Raw genomic sequence first — 22,168 nt, forward strand, 5'->3', positions numbered from 1 at the left:
TTGATTGAATGTCTTTCAATAGACTTTCTACCAATAAACAGTTAATTGATTTCACTGCAAGAAAAAAAAAAAAAAAAAAAACAGCACTTTAAATCACTTTTGCGATTATTTTAGGCTTTTTGTTTTTCTTTTTTTTTTTAACAAAAAAAGAGCAAGCACTGGAGGAACAGAATTTTGCTATGCCACACATCGTGTGCAAATACGAATCACATCACTGGAAAAAAGGAAAATAAAATTGCAGTTGTTTTGCAGTTGTGCAGACCATAGTTTTATGCACATTTTATTAATGAGAGTCATCGGGTGGTTATCGGTTTTGGTGGGTGTGTTTTGTTCTTTCAAAGTTCCATAGCATCTACACACCTTTGGTTTAGTTTGCCCATCTAGTTAATGATCAGTAAGCTGGATTGGCTTTTGTCCATTCTGGTTGGTGGTGGAAATATCAGGCCAGATAAGATACTGTTCATCATCAGTATCACTTATGTTCATCCAATGAGAGTGAGAAAGCCTTTCATTTCCTCCTGTCTTTCTCTACAGTATCAGCACAGCCAGAGATAGAGCAGGGATCGCTCTGCTACCTGAAGCTCCTGACGTCCTCCTGCCATCATCTCTCCACTGGAACTAACACTCCACATGCACAGAAGAGTAAAGGCTTAGGAAGAGAAATGCATTTCCAAAGAGCGGGCTGGGCACGGTCCGTTACATTGTTGTCACTTGCTGTTTGTGTGGTAAGTCTTCACTTGACATGTTTTGTATATCTAACTTGTCTGAATGACAGAACCATCCTACAAAATATCTGAAATGGGCTGTTTTAAATGTTTAAATAGCAAAGTTTGGCTTCCACAAGTCTCTTTTATATGCGGGATAGGGATCAATAGTATGAGTTGAGGTGATACTTGTTTCATTTTCACAAATAGAAAATTGATCCACAAATATGTAAAGCATTTCATAATAATGAGATATTGAAATATGTATGGATTTTTGACCGTACAATATCTTCTGTCAGCATGTGCAGAATGAATATTGTCTATAAATAAAAAATAATGATTTCAGGGATACACATTCATGCCTATGGTCTTTGCCAATGGATTCTGGTTGTCATTAAATTCAGAATCATTTCAGCAAAATCGGTTGATGTTATGCTTTTTCCAATGATACCCATCCAGACTTAGCTTGATTAAAAATTTTCTGGCTATGGTACAAAATATGATTTGTTGATTAGTCAGAGGCATTAGCAAAAGATTAAAATCTGTTTGCATGAAACAGAATATGTTTGCTAATCTCATTTTTTTTATTTGTGTATTTGTTCGTGATTTTTGGGAACCGCTTTAGATTTATTTGTAGTTCTAATTTTGTGAATATGAAACAAATATCACCTCATTTGATCACATCCACACCTTTTCTTACTGTGAAATGTGTGTGAGTCAGAGTGCAGATACTTCTGAACATTATTTGTTACAAGTTATAAAGAAAACATTTAATTTTCTTTCATTTAAATTTTTTTGAACGAAATAAGAATAATATATACCGTTCAAAAGTTTGGGGTTAGTAATTAATACTTTTATTCAGCAAGGATGTATTAAATTCAACTGAAAGTAAAGCCTTTTATAACTTTTATATTTCAAATAAATGTGGTTTTTATGATATCAAAGAATCCTAAAAAAATATTTCCACAAAAATATAAAGCGGCACTGTTTTCAACATTGATAATAATATTAAATGTTTCTTGAGCAGCAATATTAGAATAATTTCTGAAGGATCATGTGACACTGAAAACTGGAGTAATGATGCTTTGCCATCACAGGAATAAATTATATTTTAAAATATATGAAAATAGAACACAGTTATAGGCCTAATCCTGACTTAGGCTAAGCCCTGTCTGTGAAACCGGCCCATTGACAGCCGTTTGGGGGATTATTTTATGGCACCAAGATCTTTTCTTTTTTAATTTATTGTACTGAAAAGCTTAATAGGAAGCCTAATGTCTACTTCTACTTTATTACTTATTAATAACTACTTTATTACATTATAATATTTCACAGTATTACTGTTTTACTGTAATTTTGATCAAATAATTGCAGCCTTGGTGAGCATAATAGATTTTTTTCAAAAACATTGCAATCAAATGCTGGCAAACTGAAAAAACAAACAAACATCTGAACTCAGCAGGAAGGACCCTTATTGTTGAGTTCTGAGTGCTAAAGATCCACTGATACAGATCTACTGTTGACTAAACTACAGATTGTTACATCCTTATCTATGTTTTATCTCTGTCTTTTGCAGGTTCTCACTGGTGCTCAGCATGAACCAGGCTACTGCTCATTTTATGAAGACTGTGGCCTAAACCCAGCTGTGGATGAGGCTCTTATTCCCCCTAGGGTACCCTGTAAGGACTACAGAAAAGCTGTGAATGTGACAGGAGACCACTATGAACTTTTCAAATCTGTGTGCCCAATGTTGGACAACGGTGTCGGTGAAACACTCGGCTGCTGCTCCATCAGGCAGCTCACAGCTCTACAGAGCAGCCTGACATTGTCCAAAGCCGTGCTGATCCGCTGCCCATCCTGCGCAGACAACTTTGCACATCTCCACTGTGCCACCACCTGCAGTCCCAACCAAAGTCAGATGTTAACAATCACCAAAACCGCAAACATCACGCAAACCACTGGCATTGTCAAGGAAGCTGTGGTAGGTTACGAGGCTTACATATCCACCAACTTCTCTGATGCATCATTTAGATCCTGCAAAAACGTACGAATCCCAGCCACCGGAGGGTTCGCTATTGCCACTATGTGCGGCCGCTATGGTTCGACTCTGTGTACGCCGCAACGCTGGTATGATTTCCAGGGTGACTCGAGCAATGGACTGGCTCCTCTGGATATTAATTTCAGGCTCTTGCCGGAAGGTCAGACCGCTGGACTCCCACCAGGAGCATTTCCATTTGCAGGAAGAGCATTGAATTGCAACGAGATGACACCTACAGGTGGTGAGGCCTGTTCCTGTCAGGATTGTGAGCAATCCTGTCCAGCTGTACCACCGCCAGCACCTTTACCAAAACCATTCTTGATTGGTAGACTAGATGGCGTCCTTGTCATCTGCATCATAATCTTTGCCTGCATCTTTTTTCTTTTTATGTGTTACGTAGTTTTAGAGTGCGTTACCTATTTCCAAAAGTCAAGGAGGGCTCGGAAAGGCAAGAGCACCAGGGACCGAAATGAAAATGAGACTGAACATAAAATTAGTCCTAAAGATGTTACGTTCTCTGACAAAGCCAGTCTTGCCACTCAGGACTTCCTAGGGTCTCTTTTCCAGACCTGGGGAACCATAATGGCACGATATCCTCTGACTGTGCTTCTGGTCTGTCTTGTGGTTGTGGTGGTATTCGCAGTGGGAATAAAAGACATAGAACTGACCACAGATCCTGTCCAGCTATGGTCAGCACCTCAAAGTCGTGCCATGCGTGAGAAGGACTTCCATGACTCACATTTTGATCCATTTTATCGCACCAATCAGCTGATCTTGTTAGCTCCAGACCAGCCCAGCCACTCCTATGACTCCTTACTCTTTGGCAAACAGAACTTCAGTGGCATCATCTCTAAAGGTAAAACGTCCTATTGTTTCACTTGTTGGTCAAATAAGTAGTTTGATGGCTACACAATCAATCAAAAAAATAATTGTGATTCAAATATGGTTGTCACAATTAACAAATAATCGTGAAACATGTACAAAAGACGGCATACTATTTAGATCTAATCCCGTGTGTAACAGAAGTAGCAACAGATCTTTTCTTCCGTATTGTAATGTACTATGCATGGATTATTGAAAAGGAAAAAAATATAGGATGGGTTCTATCTTGATCCTATCCATCAGTTGTTGATTAAATGGAGATATATCTGAATGTGAGCTTGCAGTCCATTGTAAGAAAGGGTTTAAGTAGACTACATATAGGGCTTTGACACCGGAGGAACCTTTTCATAGTTCCTAGAACTATTGGCTGAAGTACCCGGATTTTGGCATGTTTGCACCGCAGGAACTAGGAGCTAAACTAAATTAGCTCCTATTTCAGAGTAGGGTCTAAACCAGCACTATAGGAACTATCAGTGACGTAAGTGTACGTTGATTGGTCAAACGCCAATCAAACACCAGCAACCGGCATTTTTTAAAAAGCCGTGTAAACATATTCACTTCACGAACATGGAAAACAGCAATAACGGCATTTACCTGCTGTCTGCAGGGTTTTGTTCTTTTCTCTGCCTCGATGATGTGTAATACTGAAAGTTGTTATAAGAGATTTTGTCTCTTAGCCCCACTTTTTGCTCTTTTAGTCGCATAAATTCTGTGTTTACATTCCATCTCCTTTATCACGAAACCCACGACACACAACAATTGGCAATTGAATTCTGGTCAGATGAACTAAACCGAAATGCAAGCTTAAAGGATTGCTAAGCGCCACTCAATCCAGACAATCCCTCTTTAACAGACTGTGCTGTCAACAGTCTACCGCAGTACTTTCAAAATAGCATTGATAACCTAAATGCCAAAGCAAACATGACAGAACTCGGTGTGACTAAGGAGGTCGATTGGAGGGACCATTTCATCTACTGTGTAAAGTAAGTCGCATGGCCATATCTGTAGTTCTTACATCACCTTATGAACATTTCTAGCTATTTGGAGTTCCACTGAACAAGTTTTTGTTCCAAGCACTGGGACTTTTCACTGTTTATATCACTTCGGACAGTGTTTGCGTGCAGGGTCTTTCAGCAGTTTATACTGTCACATTAGTAGGTGGTATTAGTTGAGTCTTTATGAGTCAGTCATTGAATCATTTGCTCACTGATTGATTAAGATACATGATTCATTCAGGAACAAAATAAGAACTGGTTCAATTCAGAATTCTGTAGCATACTTTAGTACATAAAAGGTAAAATGGTAAAAAATGGTAAAAGATGATCCAAAAAACATAAGATGCAAGTTGTGCCAGCTCATGTCCTACCACTCAACAACAACAAACACTGCGGTGCACTTCTGCCGGTCGCTATCTGATTGCCTAATCCTAACCCCACCCCTAATCCTAAACCTACCAATACTAGGGGGTAATAATTTGGCAGGGGTAGGAATTCAGCACTACACCGGTTTCAGCCGGTTCTAATTTGATTTTTGGATGCTGTGAATGTTTAGCTAAAAAGACTGCCACTCCAGTTTAGTGTTTATTATCTCTGCAGTTAAAAAGACAAAGTTGACAATTCTGGCTATACTTTCGTTATTTTAATAATTTATTTAATTTTAATTTATTTACTGATCACTCTGGGTTATCTAATTTAACTATTTGTGGCTTGTGTTTTGAATATATGTACCCCTGCACTTTAGGCATTTTGCACTTGTGACTTGATTATGACTATTTCATTTTTTAATCATTTTTATTTATTAGAACGGTATATTCTGTTCTAATTCAATTCTGTAAATTAATTTTTGATTGTTTTTTGGTGCATCGATGTTGCGCTGTAGATTAGTTAAAGCTTGCTCTCACAGGCAATTTAGCCGATTTAATTTGATTTGCCGACATGTAAAATGCATAGCTATCTGCAGTGTGGCCTTTCTGCAGTTATTTATATATATATTTTAAGGTTTATTGATTCAAAATGGTTTTTATTCATTTTCTTCTATATCTTTGTGTGGCGTTCTGTACATTGTGGCTGTGATTGTTTATCCACATTGCCTTTCATTTGTTTAAAAAATGAATCACTTGACAGGCAGTTTGGTCGCTTTATTAGAAAGTTGTTTCTCTGTGCTGTGTGTGAAAGAAAATTTGATTATGTTAATCCGTAGTCGGGGACACCCCTAGTAGCAATGCTTTCATTTTTGAGAATTTTCTGTTCCCCTGAATCTCAGGTTTCAGTCAGTAAAATATAGGTCTACTGAGTATGTTCTCTTTCTCACAGATTTGATCCTAGAGCTGTTGGAGCTTCAGCAGAGAATCCAGGCAATTGAATTCTGGTCAGATGAACTAAACCGAAATGCAAGCTTAAAGGATGTTTGCTATGCACCACTCAATCCAGACAACCCCTCTTTAACAGACTGTGCTGTCAACAGTCTACCGCAGTACTTTCAAAATAGCATTGACAACCTAAATGCCAAAGCAAACATGACAGAACTCGGTGTGACTAAGGAGGTCGATTGGAGGGACCATTTCATCTACTGTGTAAAGTAAGTCACATGGCCATATCTGTAGTTCTTACATTACCTTCACATTTCCAGCTATTTGGAGTTCCACTGAACAAGTTTTTGTTGCCAAGCACTGGGACTTGCAGGGTCTTTCAGCAGTTTATACTGTCACATTAGTAGGTGGTATCAGGTGAGTCTTTATGAGTCAGTCACTGAATCATTTGCTCACTGATTGATTAAAATACATGATTCATTCAGGAACACAATAAGAACTGGTTCAATTCAGATTTCTGTAGCATACTCTTCTCTTAAGCTAGTATATGTACTACTACTACAATACAAAATATTGTATATTAATATAACTATTAATATATGCTAGTATGCTATTTCAAATTCAGTCACAGTCTTTATGGCTACTCGCATACACTGGGTAGGTACTTCTTTTGAATAAGTACTTTGAAACTGTTAAAAATATATGTTTAGTATGATTGTCATTGTCATCTGAATTACCAGCATTAGTTGCATCACTACATAACCATTCACAAATCCTCTTCCATGGCCTCATGGCATGTAAAGTATCCAAAGGACATGCAAGTCAAGTCAAGTCAAGTCACCTTTATTTATATAGCGCTTTTTACAATGTAGATTGTGTCAAAGCAGCTTTACATTGATAACTGGTACATTATTTGGCTGCACAGCAGCTCTTAAAGAATAGTGTCAATGCAGGCAGATCAAAGCACTGTTGAATATCAAATGTCAAGTCAAATGTCAAGTGTCCCCAACTAAGCAAGCCAGATGCACATTCACTTCCAGAGCAGAAGGTCATCTGGGTACTTTGTGCATACTGTTTTATGAATACTGTGAATTTGATCATACTACTCTTTTCATATACTGTTTTTGCCTGCTATATAGTGTAGGAAGCATGCATATTCGGGTTATATAGCATTCTAAGATACTACCACTATAATATAAAAGAAAGAGTAGTTTGCTATTTCGAATTAAGTCTTTATGAGAGTCATTGAATCAGTCACTCAACCAATTTCATTCAGGAATAAAACAGCACCTATTAGTGCTGGGCGGTATACCGGTTCATATGGTATATCGGTTTCAATTTCGAGGCTGATATGAATTTTTCAAAAAACGCCATACTGTAGCTGAAACAGCTGTTGTATCTATTCAATGCCCATGAAGAGCGCTATTTAGAGCGTATAGAGAGCGGACTTATATTAACTGCACACCCTTCTTACACTAATGGAAACAACTTTATTACACAACAATAAATAACTCACAAAACGAACCGTCTTAAATACTGCAAATACCATGTAGAGGCATATGATTTCCGTGATGCAGAAAACACGAATGAAATCACGGAATCACAAATAGAACTTACAGTATAAAGCAGAACGTCACAGAATTTGGCAATTTTTGGATGAATAAATCAAAAGCAGGGCTGTACAATGAATCAGATATCGATACGGACTAGTGTCTGTGAATATTAAAGCTAAAAAAAGACTGCTATTGAAATCTGAAGTCTGTATGAATGAGCGCCGTATTTTCGTCTACTAGCTACTACACATACTGAAGCACGCGGAACGCTCGCGACGATTTCAGTGTCTGCTGTCTCACTCACTATACATGAACAACTTCATCTGCAGAGCTGCTCTTAGTCACTTTATGAACATTTCACCATTTAATTTAATAAAACTATCGACATTTGTCCTATCATATACGCAGGAAGTCAAAGGTCTTCACGACCCTGTCAAAATAAAAGTTTGGCAAACTTCAAATAACAGAAATATTACTATTGTACAATAGAATGTATTTTGATTAACAGATATAATAACAACAACAACAACAACAACAATAATAATAACACTGTTTATTAAAACACACAAACTCAAAGGTCTTCTTTGAAATGACAGAAATTGCACAATAAAATTTAGCCTACTTATTAATATTAATTTAATTAAATAATTAAATTAATTTGATTACATTTTAACCAAATTGTTTGCTTTATGAACTGATTTGATTACATTTTTTAAATACATTTTTATTTGTCCTTACAATGTTTATATAATATATTCCCTGTACTCCTGACAGTAAAATATGCCAAAATAAAGGTCCAGGAAAAAAAAAAAAAAAAAAAAAAAACATGACATACTGTGAAACCACCAGAATCTTAAAAAAGTCGGTCAAACCGCCCAGCACTAGCACCTATTGAGCTTCGTTTAGAACAATTTTTGTTGTTGGCACAAAAATAGGCTATGTAACTGGCAATACTGTGTCTAAAATATAAGCTACTCAAATGAGTCTTGTTTATTGAACTGTTTTATAAAAACAATATCACACATAACATAATTATATTCTGCTTGCCCACAGCTCTCCATTATCATTTAAAGACATCACAGCTCTTGGCATGAGTTGCATGGCAGACTACGGAGGCCCTGTCTTTCCCTTCCTGGCTGTAGGAGGATATGAGGGTAAGGCACAAAACTAGCTGCTAACATCTCATCATTGTCTTAAAGATTTACCGAGCTGACTTTCATCTTTCCATTATATTTTCAGATGAGGAATACACCACTGCTGAGGCCCTGATCCTCACTTTCTCCCTGAACAATTATGCACGATCCGACGTTAAATTTAAGGTGGTTCAACAGTGGGAAAGCATGTTCCTTAAAATTGTCCAGGAATATCAGAAAAACCCAAACACAAGTTTCACATTTGCCTACATGGCTGAGGTGAGATTTTGGTTGAACACATGCTGTATAGATCAAAGATTTCAAAGACAAAGAAGTCAGTGTTTAACATTCTCATAATCGAATGGTCTGGTGCTTCCCAGAGGTCTTTGGAGGATGAGATTAACAGAACGACTGCAGAGGATATCCCCATATTCATGATAAGTTATGCTGTCATCTTCCTCTACATAGCCGTGGCTCTTGGGGAATATTCATCCTGCAAGCGTATCCTGGTGAGTGAGTAACGGAGTGGTTAATGGCTTACTGGGAATTTCCTCATTTCTGATAACAAGGAATAAAGGAAGAAGCATTTATTTTCTCGAAATAAATGGAAACTCCAGCATGTTCTAGGGTGCGTTTCCTGACTGCATTGTTAGTCAACTATGGTCGTAAATCCCATTGAACTCTATTGGTAACGACGGAACTTGCGACGATAGTTCGCTTTGGGAAACGCACCCCTGAGCAATTCAAATTATACATTCTGGATATCAAAAACATCCAGAATACATATAGATATATTTTTTTTTAAATATATATTTTATATAATATTTTATTTTTGTACAATAGATAATAGTCTTAGAATTACATATGAATATATATCCTAAGCCATATATTATTTTTTTTAAACGTTTCCATTTTTTAATTGATCTTTTTCTCAAAATTGTAACTATTCCACATTTGTTTCTTAGTTGACAGAGAATGAAGATCGGAAAAAAATAAAGAGTAATAATTGTAAAAGCTTATGTTTAAAATAGTTTTAGATTGAGTATACTAGTGCATGTCAAACATCAGGACATTTCCAAATTTCTAAATGTATTTTCGGATGAACTATCCATTGGTTTAGTTTGCCAAGTAAATATATTTTAATGCTGCTTTAACAAACCATGGTTGTATGATTGTTTTCTTAGGTAGACTCAAAGTTCTTGGTAGGACTGGGTGGTATTCTGGTCGTCGGCTGCTCTGTCATAGCCTCAATGGGTTTCTATGCCTGGATTGGGCTTCCGTCCTCACTGGTCATTCTTCAGGTGGTGCCCTTCCTCGTGCTTGCTGTGGGAGCTGATAACATCTTCATTTTTGTTCTAGAATATCAGGTATGTTGAGTTATTTGAGTAATTCTTGTTTCCTTATTATTTTTTTTTTTTTTTTTGTAGCTTATCTTTCTGACATACTTTCTAGGGTCAGCTTTAAATTGAAATTAACTTTTTTTCCACTTACAGACTTCTTTCACAGCTCTATACAGTATTGTTCAAAAGTTTGGGGTCTTTTTTTGAAAGAAATGTATACTTTTATTCTGCAAAGATGCACTGAATTAATCAAAAATCACAGTAAAGACATTCACAGCATTGTTACAAACAAAAATATATAGCTCAAATAAATGCTATTCTTTTGAACAGTTTCCACAAAAAATTAAGCAGCACAGCTGTTTTAAACTGTGATAATAATAAAAAAAATGTTTCTTGAGCATCAAATCAGCATATTAGAAAGATTTCTGAAGATCATGTGACACTGAAGACTGGAGTAATGATGCTGAAAATTCAGCTTTGCCAATACAGAAATAATTACATTTTAAAATACATTCAAATAGAAAACAGTTATTTTTAATTTTAATAATATTTCACAATATTTCTGTTTTACTGTACTTTTTGATCAAATAAATGCAGCCTTCATGAGCATGAAAAAAAAAAAAATCTTTAAAAATCTTACCAACCCTAAACTTTTGAATGGCAGTGTATATCCATCCATGTCCATATCCATACATATCCAAATCCACACATACACAAACACATACACATACGCATACATATGCATATGCATACACATACACATACACACATACATACATACATACATTCATACATACATACATATATGTGACACTGGACCACAAAAACAGTCATAAGGGTCAATTTTTTTAAATTGAGATTTATACATCATATGAAAGCTGAATAAATAGCTTTCCACTGATGTAAGGTTTGTTAGGATAGCACAATATTTGGCTGAGATACAACGATTTGAAAATCTGGAATCTGAGGGTGCAAAAAAATAAAAATATTGAGAAAATCGCCTTTAAAGTTGTCCAAATGAAGTCCTTAGCAATACATATCCACTCACAAAAATAAATGTTAGATATATTTACGGTAGGAAATTTACAAAATATCTTCGTGGAACATGATCTTTATTTAATATCCTAATGATTTTTGGGATAAAAGAAAAAAACGATAATTTTGACTGTATTGTATTGCTACAAATATACCCGTGCGACTTATGACTGGTTTTGTGGTCCAGTCACATTGAATTAGAAGATATTACTTTATGTCTCCATCACTATGACTATAACTTCACAAAACGGTTTCTTTCTGTCTTTTCCATGTTTAATCTCAATCAGAGAGATATGCGCAGACCAGGAGAGCAGAGGGAGGAACATATCGGGAGAGTTCTTGGAAATGTGGCTCCCAGCATGCTGCTTTGCAGTTTGTCTGAATCTGTTTGTTTCTTCCTGGGTAAGAATCTCCCACTGATCTTAAACTCTGCTTCACTCCATAAAACACAAGTACAAGAGAAAAATCAAAAACAAAATTCGATTCAATTATGGATAGAAATGAGGAACATTTATTATATTGCTTGACCTTTACTCGCTTGTGCATGTCAGCGAAGCATAAAGTATCAGATATGTACCACCCTAATTAAAGAGTGATATGATTCATGTATAGTGGCAATAATGTACTTTCGGCTCCTGAATGAGTCATATATAATGCAGTCAGTGGGTTCAGATTAATTCCATCTAAACGTACGACTGACTAAACACTCCCTCATTGTCTCTTTGCAGGTGCTTTGAGCACTATGCCGGCGGTGAAGTCGTTTGCCTTATACGCAGCTTTGGCTGTGCTCATGGACTTCATTCTACAGATGACTGCCTTTGTGGCTCTGCTCTCACTTGATGCTCGACGACAAGATGCAAACCGTTGTGAAATAGCTTGCTGCGTTACTGTTTCAACTCCACACCCATCCAAACCCAACCAGGGCGTCCTGCTTCCTTTAATGAAAAAATACTACGCCCCTGCACTGCTCAACCCTGTCAGCAGGGTAATAGTGGTACGTTCCTACTTTACAGTATTATGGTTTCTTCAACTACAGTCATTTTATGATCTTTATTACAATTGCTACTTTTCAAAAGTCTTTTATTTATAGATTTAATGGGGTCCCACTTTATATTAGGTGGTACTACTATGTACTTACATTTAAATTAATCATTTGATACAATGCACTTATTGTGTACATACATGTTTTACATTGCACTTATATTTTAAAAAATACCTGCATGTAATTACATCTGTAATTAATTTCTCTAATTACATTCATATTTACACTGTTGACCCATCCCTTAAACCTACCCATACCACCAAACCTGTCCCTAACCTATACCCATATCCCACCTCAATAGCAGCAAAAGTGTTTTGCAATACAATATAAACACATTAAGTACATTGTACTCATTTTTTGATGTAAGTACATAGTAGTTAAGGCCACGTAAAATAAAGTCGGACCGGTAATACATTTTAAAAGCTTTGACACTTTACTTAAAGCCTTTATTCATAATGCATCATAAAGATATCCATAATGTACGTTATAATGCATTATATCTTTTCATAAAAAAAATGCATTATAATTATATTTTCAGATTCCTTGTTATGTCTGAAATTGGTTGTTTGTCATGAGTTTTAATGCATTATACTTTCTAAATCTGCAATTTTCTCTAAATGATTAATTTATTTTAATTTTACTTTATAAGATAAGATAGTTACATAAAAATAATATGAAAACCTTAACAGAATAAAGGAATCAGACATTTTATTTCAGTACAAATGTATGTGTATGTGGCTAAAACTTTCTATTGTTGAAGAAACATCTGCCCATACTAGAATTTTATGCATCTCTTTCTTTAAAAAATGTGGGATGCTTTTATATAATAAAATGTATAATAGTTTAATATCATGATGTTTTGTTCTCTTAGATGGTGGTGTTCATTGTGATGTTCTGTGCCTCTGTGTTCCTCGTGTTCAATGTAAAAGTGGGGTTAGATCAGGAACTGGCCATGCCATCTGTAAGTACAGAAGTTTATTTAACACTCTACTAGCCTGCCAACAATAATACATGACCAAATGCCAATTAAAAAAAAAAAAAAAAAAATCAGTTATTCAATAATATGTGTTGTCTCTAACTTCCTCTGTGTGTAAATATTACCAGGACTCCTACATGTTGGAATACTTTGCATACCTCAATAAGTATTTCGAGGTTGGTGTGCCCACGTATTTCATCACGACCAAAGGATTCAATTTCACCAGTGAAGAGGGCATAAATGCAGTGTGTTCCAGTGTGGGATGTGACCAGTTCTCTTTTATGCAGAAGATCCGATATGCCACAGAGTACCCTGAGCGGTGAGCACTATATATCTCCCCTAGACATGTTCTTCTGAATAAACTAAAAATGTAATTTGGTGCTCTGGTAGCACTCCTCGACTCTTTACCTCATTTTGCATCACATCAGACCTTGATCTTTCAGATTTGTGTTATCGATCTTGAAAGTTCACAGTGACACGGTCCTGTCAAGATACCAGCATTAATGTTTGAGAATTATACAATGAAATGACAGTGACAAAAAAGCTTTTATTACTTCTGCCTCTTAGTATTCTTTGAATACTGCCTCTGCAGTCATTCTATAATGGTAGAATAGTGACAAAGAACTTTATAATATTGGTAAAGAGACAGATTTTTATGAAATATGGTGTCATTATGAACTACCGACACCACTTGATTTGATATTTTGTTTTAAAACAAAGAAATTGATACATTTTTACAAAATACAAGGAGTTCACAAAATCACAATCTTGCTTATTGCTCTAGATCTTATTTGGCTATCCCAGCATCCTCCTGGGTGGATGACTATATTGATTGGTTGAACCCTGGATCTAAATGTTGTCGTCTCTATACGACTGGCACAAACATAGGATCATTTTGTCCTGCCAATGAGAGTAAGTGTTTATATATGTATAAATTATCAGTTAACTTTTAAAGCCTTGTTCTTTGTTATGCATATGGTTCAATGCAACATTTTTAGAGAACTAAATATAAACTTTTTTTTTTGACAGCGGGTATTTTTACGTGTGCCCAGAAGTGTATGAAAACCCCTGGAGATGGGGTTCTGCGGCCTAGTGTTGAAGAGTTTTACAGATTCCTGCCAGACTTTCTAAGCAACAGGCCTGACCTACAGTGTCCAAAAGGGTGAGAAAAGCTACTACATCTGGTCATCTGACGGACTGAATAGAAGCTTTGAATATTTAGAATATTTGCTGTCCATTATTATGGTCAGCAAAATAGTGCATTGACTAAAAATGTTTCATTTCATTTCCAGTGGTTTGGGAGCTTATGATAAAGCTGTGATTAGAGACAATGAAACTGGGGAAGTAATAGGTGAGATACATGAATTTGTACATGTGACATTTTGCATTCACATTCTATAGCAGTGGTTCTTAACCAAGGGGCTGGGGTCCACTAGGGGGTGTCAACACACTTCCAATGGGGCTTCAAGATGACATTAAATAATTTAAAATAAGACAAAGCAAGCTTTAAAATAAGTCAAAACAGCTAAAAACAAAAAAAAACAAAAAAACAAAACAAGTTATTTCCTATTTTAATTCACTCCCTCAACAACTGTATTTCTTTGAAGAACTAAGATTCCTATGGTTTTCAAAAACCTGGACATATGAAGTCGCGTAATTTTAATAGTGTGATTTATAGACCTAGAAAATGGCTATGGTAATTGATAAAATATTAAAACGAAATGGGCATTTTTATAATGAATAAACATTTTCCTAATTATGCCAAGCTCTAAAAAATTTTATCAGGTAGAAACTGTGAATAAAAATATTACGTGCCCTTAATTTTTATCCGGTAATCACAAACAACTGGAAAAGTCATGGGGACACTTGGGGCCTTGGAGTCAAAAACATTGAGAATCACTGTTCTATAGAGCTGTTCAGTCATAACATCAGTTTGTAGGCTAATTCACATCCCTCAGAATTTAGTAAAATGTATTACTAATATTACTGTAAGACTTTAACATTTTGTTCTACAACATAAATTACTCACTTTCATACAGTACCTCAAATGTGATTCTTGAAACTTTTTAAAAGCTAAGTTAAGCTAAAAAGTCGCTGAGCTACAATGGCAACAACAGTTGTCTCAATTCGTTAAGCATGTCAACTCAAATCCTTATGGTAGTTGTAGTCCTTATTTGGTGGATTGTTCACAATGTTTGAGGTCTGAGTGTAATTTATGTTATAGAATAAAATGTGAAAAAGCCACTGTTTTACTCATACGCTGAAAACCGCTAATCGCTAAAATGCTAATTCTGTTGAAAAAACTAGCATATGCTGGTTAGGTATGTTTTGAAGCATGGAAGCTGGTTTGAGCTGGTTTATGCTGGCCCTTAGCTGGTCATGAGCTGGTTTATGCTGGTCCTGAGCTGGAGCTAGTTGCTTAGGACCAGCACTTGACTAGCTTAAACCAGCTCATGACCAACTAAGGACCAGAATAAACCAGCTCAAACCAGCTTCCATGCTTCAAAACATACCTAACCAGCATATGCTAGTTTTTTCAACAGGGTTTTAAGGCCTACAAACAGCTCATTTAAGACACATTTAAGTTTCGGTCGACTCACAATTCATCATGGCATCTCTCCATTTTCAGCTTCTCGGTTCATGGCCTACCACACTCCTCTGGTCAACTCGCAACAGTTCACGGCTGCGCTGCAGAAGGCCAGAGAACTGGCACATAATATCACGTTGACCATGAGGCAAATCCCAGGCACCTCTCCTGACTTTGAGGTCTTCCCTTACACGTAGGTGTTGTCTTCTAATCCTTCCTTATCTTTCTGTATTTACCATCCTCACCCTTGCTGTTTCTTCCCCGGAATAAGATAAGAAGCGATAATCAGTAAATGTAATATTATTGAATGATAACACGTCCTTGAGATACTTCATAAATTGCAAAACTACATCACGGATCCTCGAGCTACTTCACACATTTCTTGCCATTACAGGATAGAATATTGTGTGTAGCAGGGATGTCATGAAACCATAAAACACATTTTTTAAGATGTTAATAGATATTTATTATTAAGGAAAAAGTGGTTCTTTTTTTCGTTTTTCTGAGCCATTTCATTCTTCCTGTTTAAAAAGCAAAGTTGAACCAATGTCTTGAAAAGTGAGGTATATGTGTTAATTCTGAGTAATTGGTGGCTCAATTGGTTACCTACCTTTGTGAAAAAGAAGTGTGCTTAATTGTATTGAATGTGCACTTGTAGAGTACTTCAGATCTTCATTGTATATTTTTAAGTATTGCTTGTTTTTAATGTGTTATTAATGAAATAAAAGGCCTCTTAAGTGTACTTAAGGAGAGTACACTTCCATGAATGTTTCTTAACACACTTAAGTACACTTTTAAAAAGTGCACTTTGCAATAATGACAGATTAAAAGCTTTACTTTAAAGTACACTTTAAATATTTCTTTTAATATTCTTTGTTATGCCTTAAAGGAGTACAGTACACTTATTTTGATAAGTTTACAAACAAATTAAAGCACATGTATAGTGCTTGAAATTTTACCTGTAGTGTGTTATTCAATATTACATTTAAAGTTAATATATTTTAAATACAAAGTTCTGTCATGAGACTCTAGATGGCGCATGCTCATAAGTCTTTAACCCTGCTTGCAATTACATCATTCTCTATAGGGCACAGCTGATTGTTTCCCACTGTATTAGCCAATGAGCTTGCTGCTTCTGTGCACTGACTCTGTGATCTTTCATTTCGCAGTATTACGTATGTGTATTACGAACAGTACCTGACCATCGTGAATGAGGGTCTGTTCAACATCGCCATGTGTCTTCTCCCCACATTCGTTGTGTGTTGTATCCTGCTCGGCATGGACTTGAGATCAGGCTTTCTGAACCTGCTCACCATAGTGATGATCACTGTGGATACGGTTGGCGTCATGACGTTGTGGGGCATTGATTTCAACGCTGTGTCGCTTATTAACCTCGTGACGGTGAGTGTGTCGGAGAAACTCATCTGCAAGTTTGCATTTCATAAAACCAATGACTGTGTCATGAGCAATCCCTGACATTATTAACGAACGGTTTGTTTTGCAGGCTGTTGGTATATCAGTGGAGTTTGTATCTCATATAACGCGCTCATTTGCTCTCAGCATTCGCCACACAAAGGTGGAAAGAGCAAAGGAAGCCACAGCTAACATGGGCAGTGCTGTAAGTACCAGAACAACAAAGATGCTAGACTTTAAGACATGCTTAGCTATGCTATTCCAGTGTAGTTGTGGTGCCATTACATATGTCTATGTTCACTTTCCCAGGTGTTTGCAGGAGTTGCAATGACCAACCTACCTGGAATCGTTGTTTTGGCATTTGCTAAAGCCCAGCTCATCCAGATCTTCTTCTTCAGACTCAATCTGGTCATCACTCTACTCGGCATGGCCCACGGCCTCATATTTCTGCCTGTGCTGCTCAGTTACTTCGGTATGTTGCAGACATGAATGCAAGCACATAACCAACACTCAGTCTTCATGTTAGTGGTACTCAATTAAAGGGTTAGTTCACCTAAAAATGATAATTATGTCATTTATTACTCACCCTCATGTCGTTCCACACCCGTAAGACCTTCTTCAGAACACAAATTAAGATATTTTTGATAAAATCCAATGGCTCAGTGAGGCCTGCATCGCCAGCAATAACACTCCCTTTTTCAATGTCCAGAAAGCTACTAAAAACATATTTAAAACAGCGACGAGAATACTTTTTGTGTGGCAAAAATAACAAAATAGCGACTTTATTCCACAATATCTAGTGATGGGCGATTTCAAAACACTGCTTCATGAAGCTTCGAAGCTTAACAAATCTTTTGTTTCGAATCAGTGGTTCAGAGCGGGTATCAAACTGCCAAAGTCATGTGAACTATTGAAGTTTCAAAACACTTACGACATAACAAAGCCTCGTTTACTGAAATCATGTGATTTTTGGCGTTCTGAACCACTGATTCGAAACAAATGATTCGTAAAGCTTCGAAGCGTGTTTTGAAATCGCCCATCACTAGATATTGTGGAATAAAGTCACTATTTTGTTATTTTTGGCGCACAAAAAGTATTCTCGCCGCTTTATAATATTAAAGTTGAACCACTGTAGTCACATGAACTGTTTTAAATATGTTTTTAGTAGCTTTATGGACATCGAAAAAGGGAGTGTTATTGCTGGCGATGCAGGCCTCTCTGAGAAATTAGATTTTATCAAAAATATCTTAATTTGTGTTCCGAAGATGAACGAAGGTCTTACGGGTGTACGACATGAGGGTGAGTAATTAATGACAGAATTTTCATTTTTGGGTGAACAACCCTTTAAATTGAAAGAGAATAATATATACTCATATTACTAGTATACACTAATATTCAATTCTAAATACCTGAGCCAACCAAACAATTTTGTGTGTGCTTATTTGTATATATTGTGTGAGAATTCAGGGGGAAAAGAACATGAATGTGTATAAATACTGTTATAAATAAAGAAAAACAAAACAACCACCAAACAAAATCTGGTGTTAGATTTGGATTGAGCAAAATTGAATGGTTTTATTAACTCATAAAATCGACTCTGTGTTTCTCAGGTCCTGGTGTGAACAACGCAGTTCTACTAAAGATTCAAGAGAAAAAAGCCAAGGAGATGGAGCTCAACGGCAAAGCCACATATGACAACGTTAGCTTCGAAAACTATGAAAAGTCAAACGGCGAAATCCCTGTAGAGACTTCGTGTCCGGTAAAGGCCGACATTATCTCAAACGCCACCCAAGAACCATGTCCAGTAAAGGCTGACATTATCTCCAACACTACCCAGGCACCCACCCAATGGGATATTGCCATTTTGTAGCCTAAGACCTCTCACAAACTGCTCTTCCTCTTCCTTCCAGTTCATTTACCTATTACACTGAATTTGCAGTCATGAAAGAAAGACACAAGACTGCCATTACATACACTACTGCATGTAAGCATTTGAGAGAAAAACAACCAACCGTACTAAAATGTTCTAAGCAGGATCTCATCATGCTCTGTCAGCTCTATGCCTCCTTATGTGGGCTTCTCGATAGCATTGCATTACTGCTATCAAACTGTCTAACACCTTCTGACGATGTTCATGAGGATACTCAGCATGTCGATCTTTCGCCATCATCTTGCCCAGGTCCCACCTGAGACAAAGTGATATCAGATACAAATGAGGAGCTCAATTCCAGCTAAAATAAGGAAATGACTACAATATTTTCGAATTATTTTACTTTTATATTGTGTAATATTTGTTGAATGTTATAATTTTGTTGTTTAGGTTTTATATTTGTCATTTATGATAGTAATTGTCTTGTTCATGACAGAAACTCTGAAAAGAGAAAAATGGAAAATAAGCACAAATTACACTCCTGTTTAAAGAGCGTCTGCTCTTGTATTACATATAAGCATTACTGTAGTAATATTAAATGCACTGTGTGTATTTCTACATTCTGCAAATACTCACTGAATGTTCAATATATCTCAACTTTGCATTCAAAGTTTACATTTACTGTTAAAGTAACTATAAAGCACTTTTACGGCAGTTTATTGACTGTATGATTGTAGGCAAATTTCAGAGGCAATCGAGGATTTTTTTTTTTAAGGATAAAAATTGATTTTTACGGGTATTTATTACAGAGTAAATATTTAAAAACATGACTGTAACACTTTCAAACACTGTCAAATGTCACATTAAATGAAAATAGTACTTTATTTCTATTGCAGGATATTACATGGATGAAATAAACTATACTGTAACACTGCCCTTCTCACATGAATACTAAATTATCTAGGAAGTATTATGTTTAAGTCTGTCATTAAATAAAGCAATAATTCCCAAGAAGCCATGGTTTACAGTGAATTTAGAATGTTGTTAGGCACCACGTGGAGTGGTTAGTCCATAAAAATAATTATTTGGTGTATGTTTGTAGAGTAATTTACAACGGCTTATAAAACGGAGTTCCGGCCCTTGATTCTGATTGGTTAAGCCGCGTTCGAAGCCGTTGTAAAATAGGTTGTTTGCACATGACGTCATTGCTGCACGCGAAATGCGTCTGGAGGGCAAGGAGTTATTTTTCTATATAGGAATCCTATCACAAACTCAAAATTCCTGTTTTGCGTCGTTTATGGTTGCTCAAATCTATCAAACCGAGAAACTACAATGAGCTTTTATCGTTTACGTAACTTATATCGTTTTTTAGCTTTAAAAGTTGTCACCTTTTATAGCGTTTTGCGTCTGCTGATACTGAAATTAATATGGATACCTGCTTACCTTTTTTTGTTTTTGACTTGGTTAAATATTCACGTTCTTCATGGTAACGTTTGCAGGGAAAAGAAGTTATTATATCCCCATTGCATGATCATTTGGTGTTTTCACTTCAGTTTTGTAGAAATCCGTTCACAATGTTGATCTTACCGTGAAAACAGTGTCACGCGCTGCTGCTTCAGCCATCATGTAACTGTAGTTTTAATGTTTTCTTTGTAAATATTCATATGACCACGGAGGAGAATCGGAGGGGCATTCAGCGGACAGACACCCTTTTACGGTCTATGACACACTGTATATATATATATATATATATATATATATTTTTTTTTTTTTTTTTTTTAACAAATGACAACCAAAATCAAACCCATAGTGAACAGTTTTGAAGTAGCTGCGTGCAAGTTATGCTCATTCACAAGCCGAGTGAGAGTCATATTCGCAAATGTAATGTTAATTATTAAACCAAATAAAATACAACTTTCGAAAACACTCAAGCTATGAGATTATTTTATTGTGTGATAGGGAGTGGGTTCAATCAGTGACATTATTGTATTTGCTATACGGCGTCTTCCCGTCACCTCCTCAACCTGCTTCCCGTGTGTTACGCGTAGAAAAGGCGAAAATTGTATTACACCGTCCATTTTTCCCCTGAACGATGATGTGAGCTCCTGTTGCAATTCTCGATTCAGCATAAATGACCTACAATGGCGACATTTTTCACAATCACGACATAAAATCAAAAATACTGCCCTTAACTTCACTAGCAGAAAGGCAGCGCGATATAAACAAACCATACTACAACTTGTGACGGCAGCTTCACATTCTCTATATCTACATCCTCGATGGCAATAAGTCTTTCAATTCAGTAGAAAAATCGCTCCTCTTCATAACACAAGGTTCACGTCCAAAATATGTTGTGATTTTCTGTTTATACTTCTAAACCAGCACAGTGCGGACTTTTCTCCATCTCTTCCAGTCTAATTTTCACAGCTTGCCCTCCACATTAATTTCGCGCATCAACAGAACCACGTGATTGCAAACAACCAAAAACATACAGCTGACCGCATTACATAAGTATCGCTGTGCCACTTAATGTGTATGTTGCTGCGTCAGTCTTAGCAACCGCTCTTAGCAACGTAAACATGTTTGTTCTCCATTGATTTTGCTAATTGAAGCTGCATTATGTAGAAGAGTATTGTGAGATAGATATAGTGTATTACCTGCATTCAAATTTAGCATTTTCCTTCAGATCAGTCCTATGTTCATAATAAAAATCCGTTTGAATGTCCGCTGCAATCTTGTCCTTTTAACAGTTAATGGGTTTCCCCGTGCCCGGCTGACACTGACAGCGCTAGCAAAGAGCTATTCTTTGGCGCTAGTCAAAGCATTTGTCATTTGCGTCTTGTTCCGTGTTCACAACAAGTTTCAATATAAAAGTCTTTGCGACTGAGTGCCTCGCTCATAAAGACATCTTTGCCGCCATCTATAGGTGTAATAATGTAACTTTCGTTACTGTTCATAGTCAGGGACTATTTTTTTTCCAGCGGAAGGAAGCCTTATGATTTTTCATCATGAAAGTTGCATTGATACATATTTTGTATCATTTTGTATTTTTTTGTTTTTTGGCGTATTGTATTTGTATTGTGTGGTAACCGTTTTATAAAAGCATTAAGCCCTGTGAAGCTGTGGTATACAGTGAATTTATAACAGCTAAGGGGGTTTTAGGCACTCCGCTCCGCATTGTGCCTAACAACACCTCTTATCTGTTAAAAATTTACTGTAAACCAAGCTTCTTGGGGCTTATTGCTTTATTTGAACGCAACTCAACCAATCAGAATCAAGTACTGGAA

At 36.4% G+C, this 22,168-nt stretch overlaps 1 protein-coding gene across 2 annotated transcripts; it reads left to right on the plus strand.

Annotated features, from left to right (window-relative positions):
* The first annotated feature begins 492 nt into the window (after positions 1-492).
* On the plus strand, positions 493-19,815 carry npc1l1 (NPC1-like 1). Of its 2 annotated transcripts, XM_051903269.1 has the most exons (19): positions 493-725; positions 2,281-3,598; positions 5,937-6,201; positions 8,539-8,639; positions 8,725-8,897; positions 8,999-9,127; positions 9,803-9,985; positions 11,281-11,395; positions 11,722-11,987; positions 12,907-12,996; positions 13,140-13,330; positions 13,796-13,923; positions 14,041-14,173; positions 14,304-14,362; positions 15,641-15,791; positions 16,768-16,999; positions 17,103-17,216; positions 17,321-17,483; positions 18,622-19,815. In XM_051903269.1, the coding sequence occupies exons 1-19, from the start codon at positions 663-665 to the stop codon at positions 18,879-18,881; spliced, it is 4,134 nt and encodes a 1,377-aa protein (XP_051759229.1). In that variant the 5' UTR covers positions 493-662; the 3' UTR covers positions 18,882-19,815. The 2 variants fall into 2 exon arrangements, with proteins under 2 accessions (XP_051759229.1, XP_051759230.1); XM_051903270.1 differs by lacking the exons at positions 493-725; positions 2,281-3,598; positions 5,937-6,201 and adding an exon at positions 4,511-4,607.
* Positions 19,816-22,168: the final 2,353 nt, after the last annotated feature.

This window comes from Ctenopharyngodon idella, chromosome 8 (genome assembly GCF_019924925.1).
Source record: "Ctenopharyngodon idella isolate HZGC_01 chromosome 8, HZGC01, whole genome shotgun sequence".
In the NCBI taxonomy this organism is placed as follows: domain Eukaryota; kingdom Metazoa; phylum Chordata; class Actinopteri; order Cypriniformes; family Xenocyprididae; genus Ctenopharyngodon; species Ctenopharyngodon idella.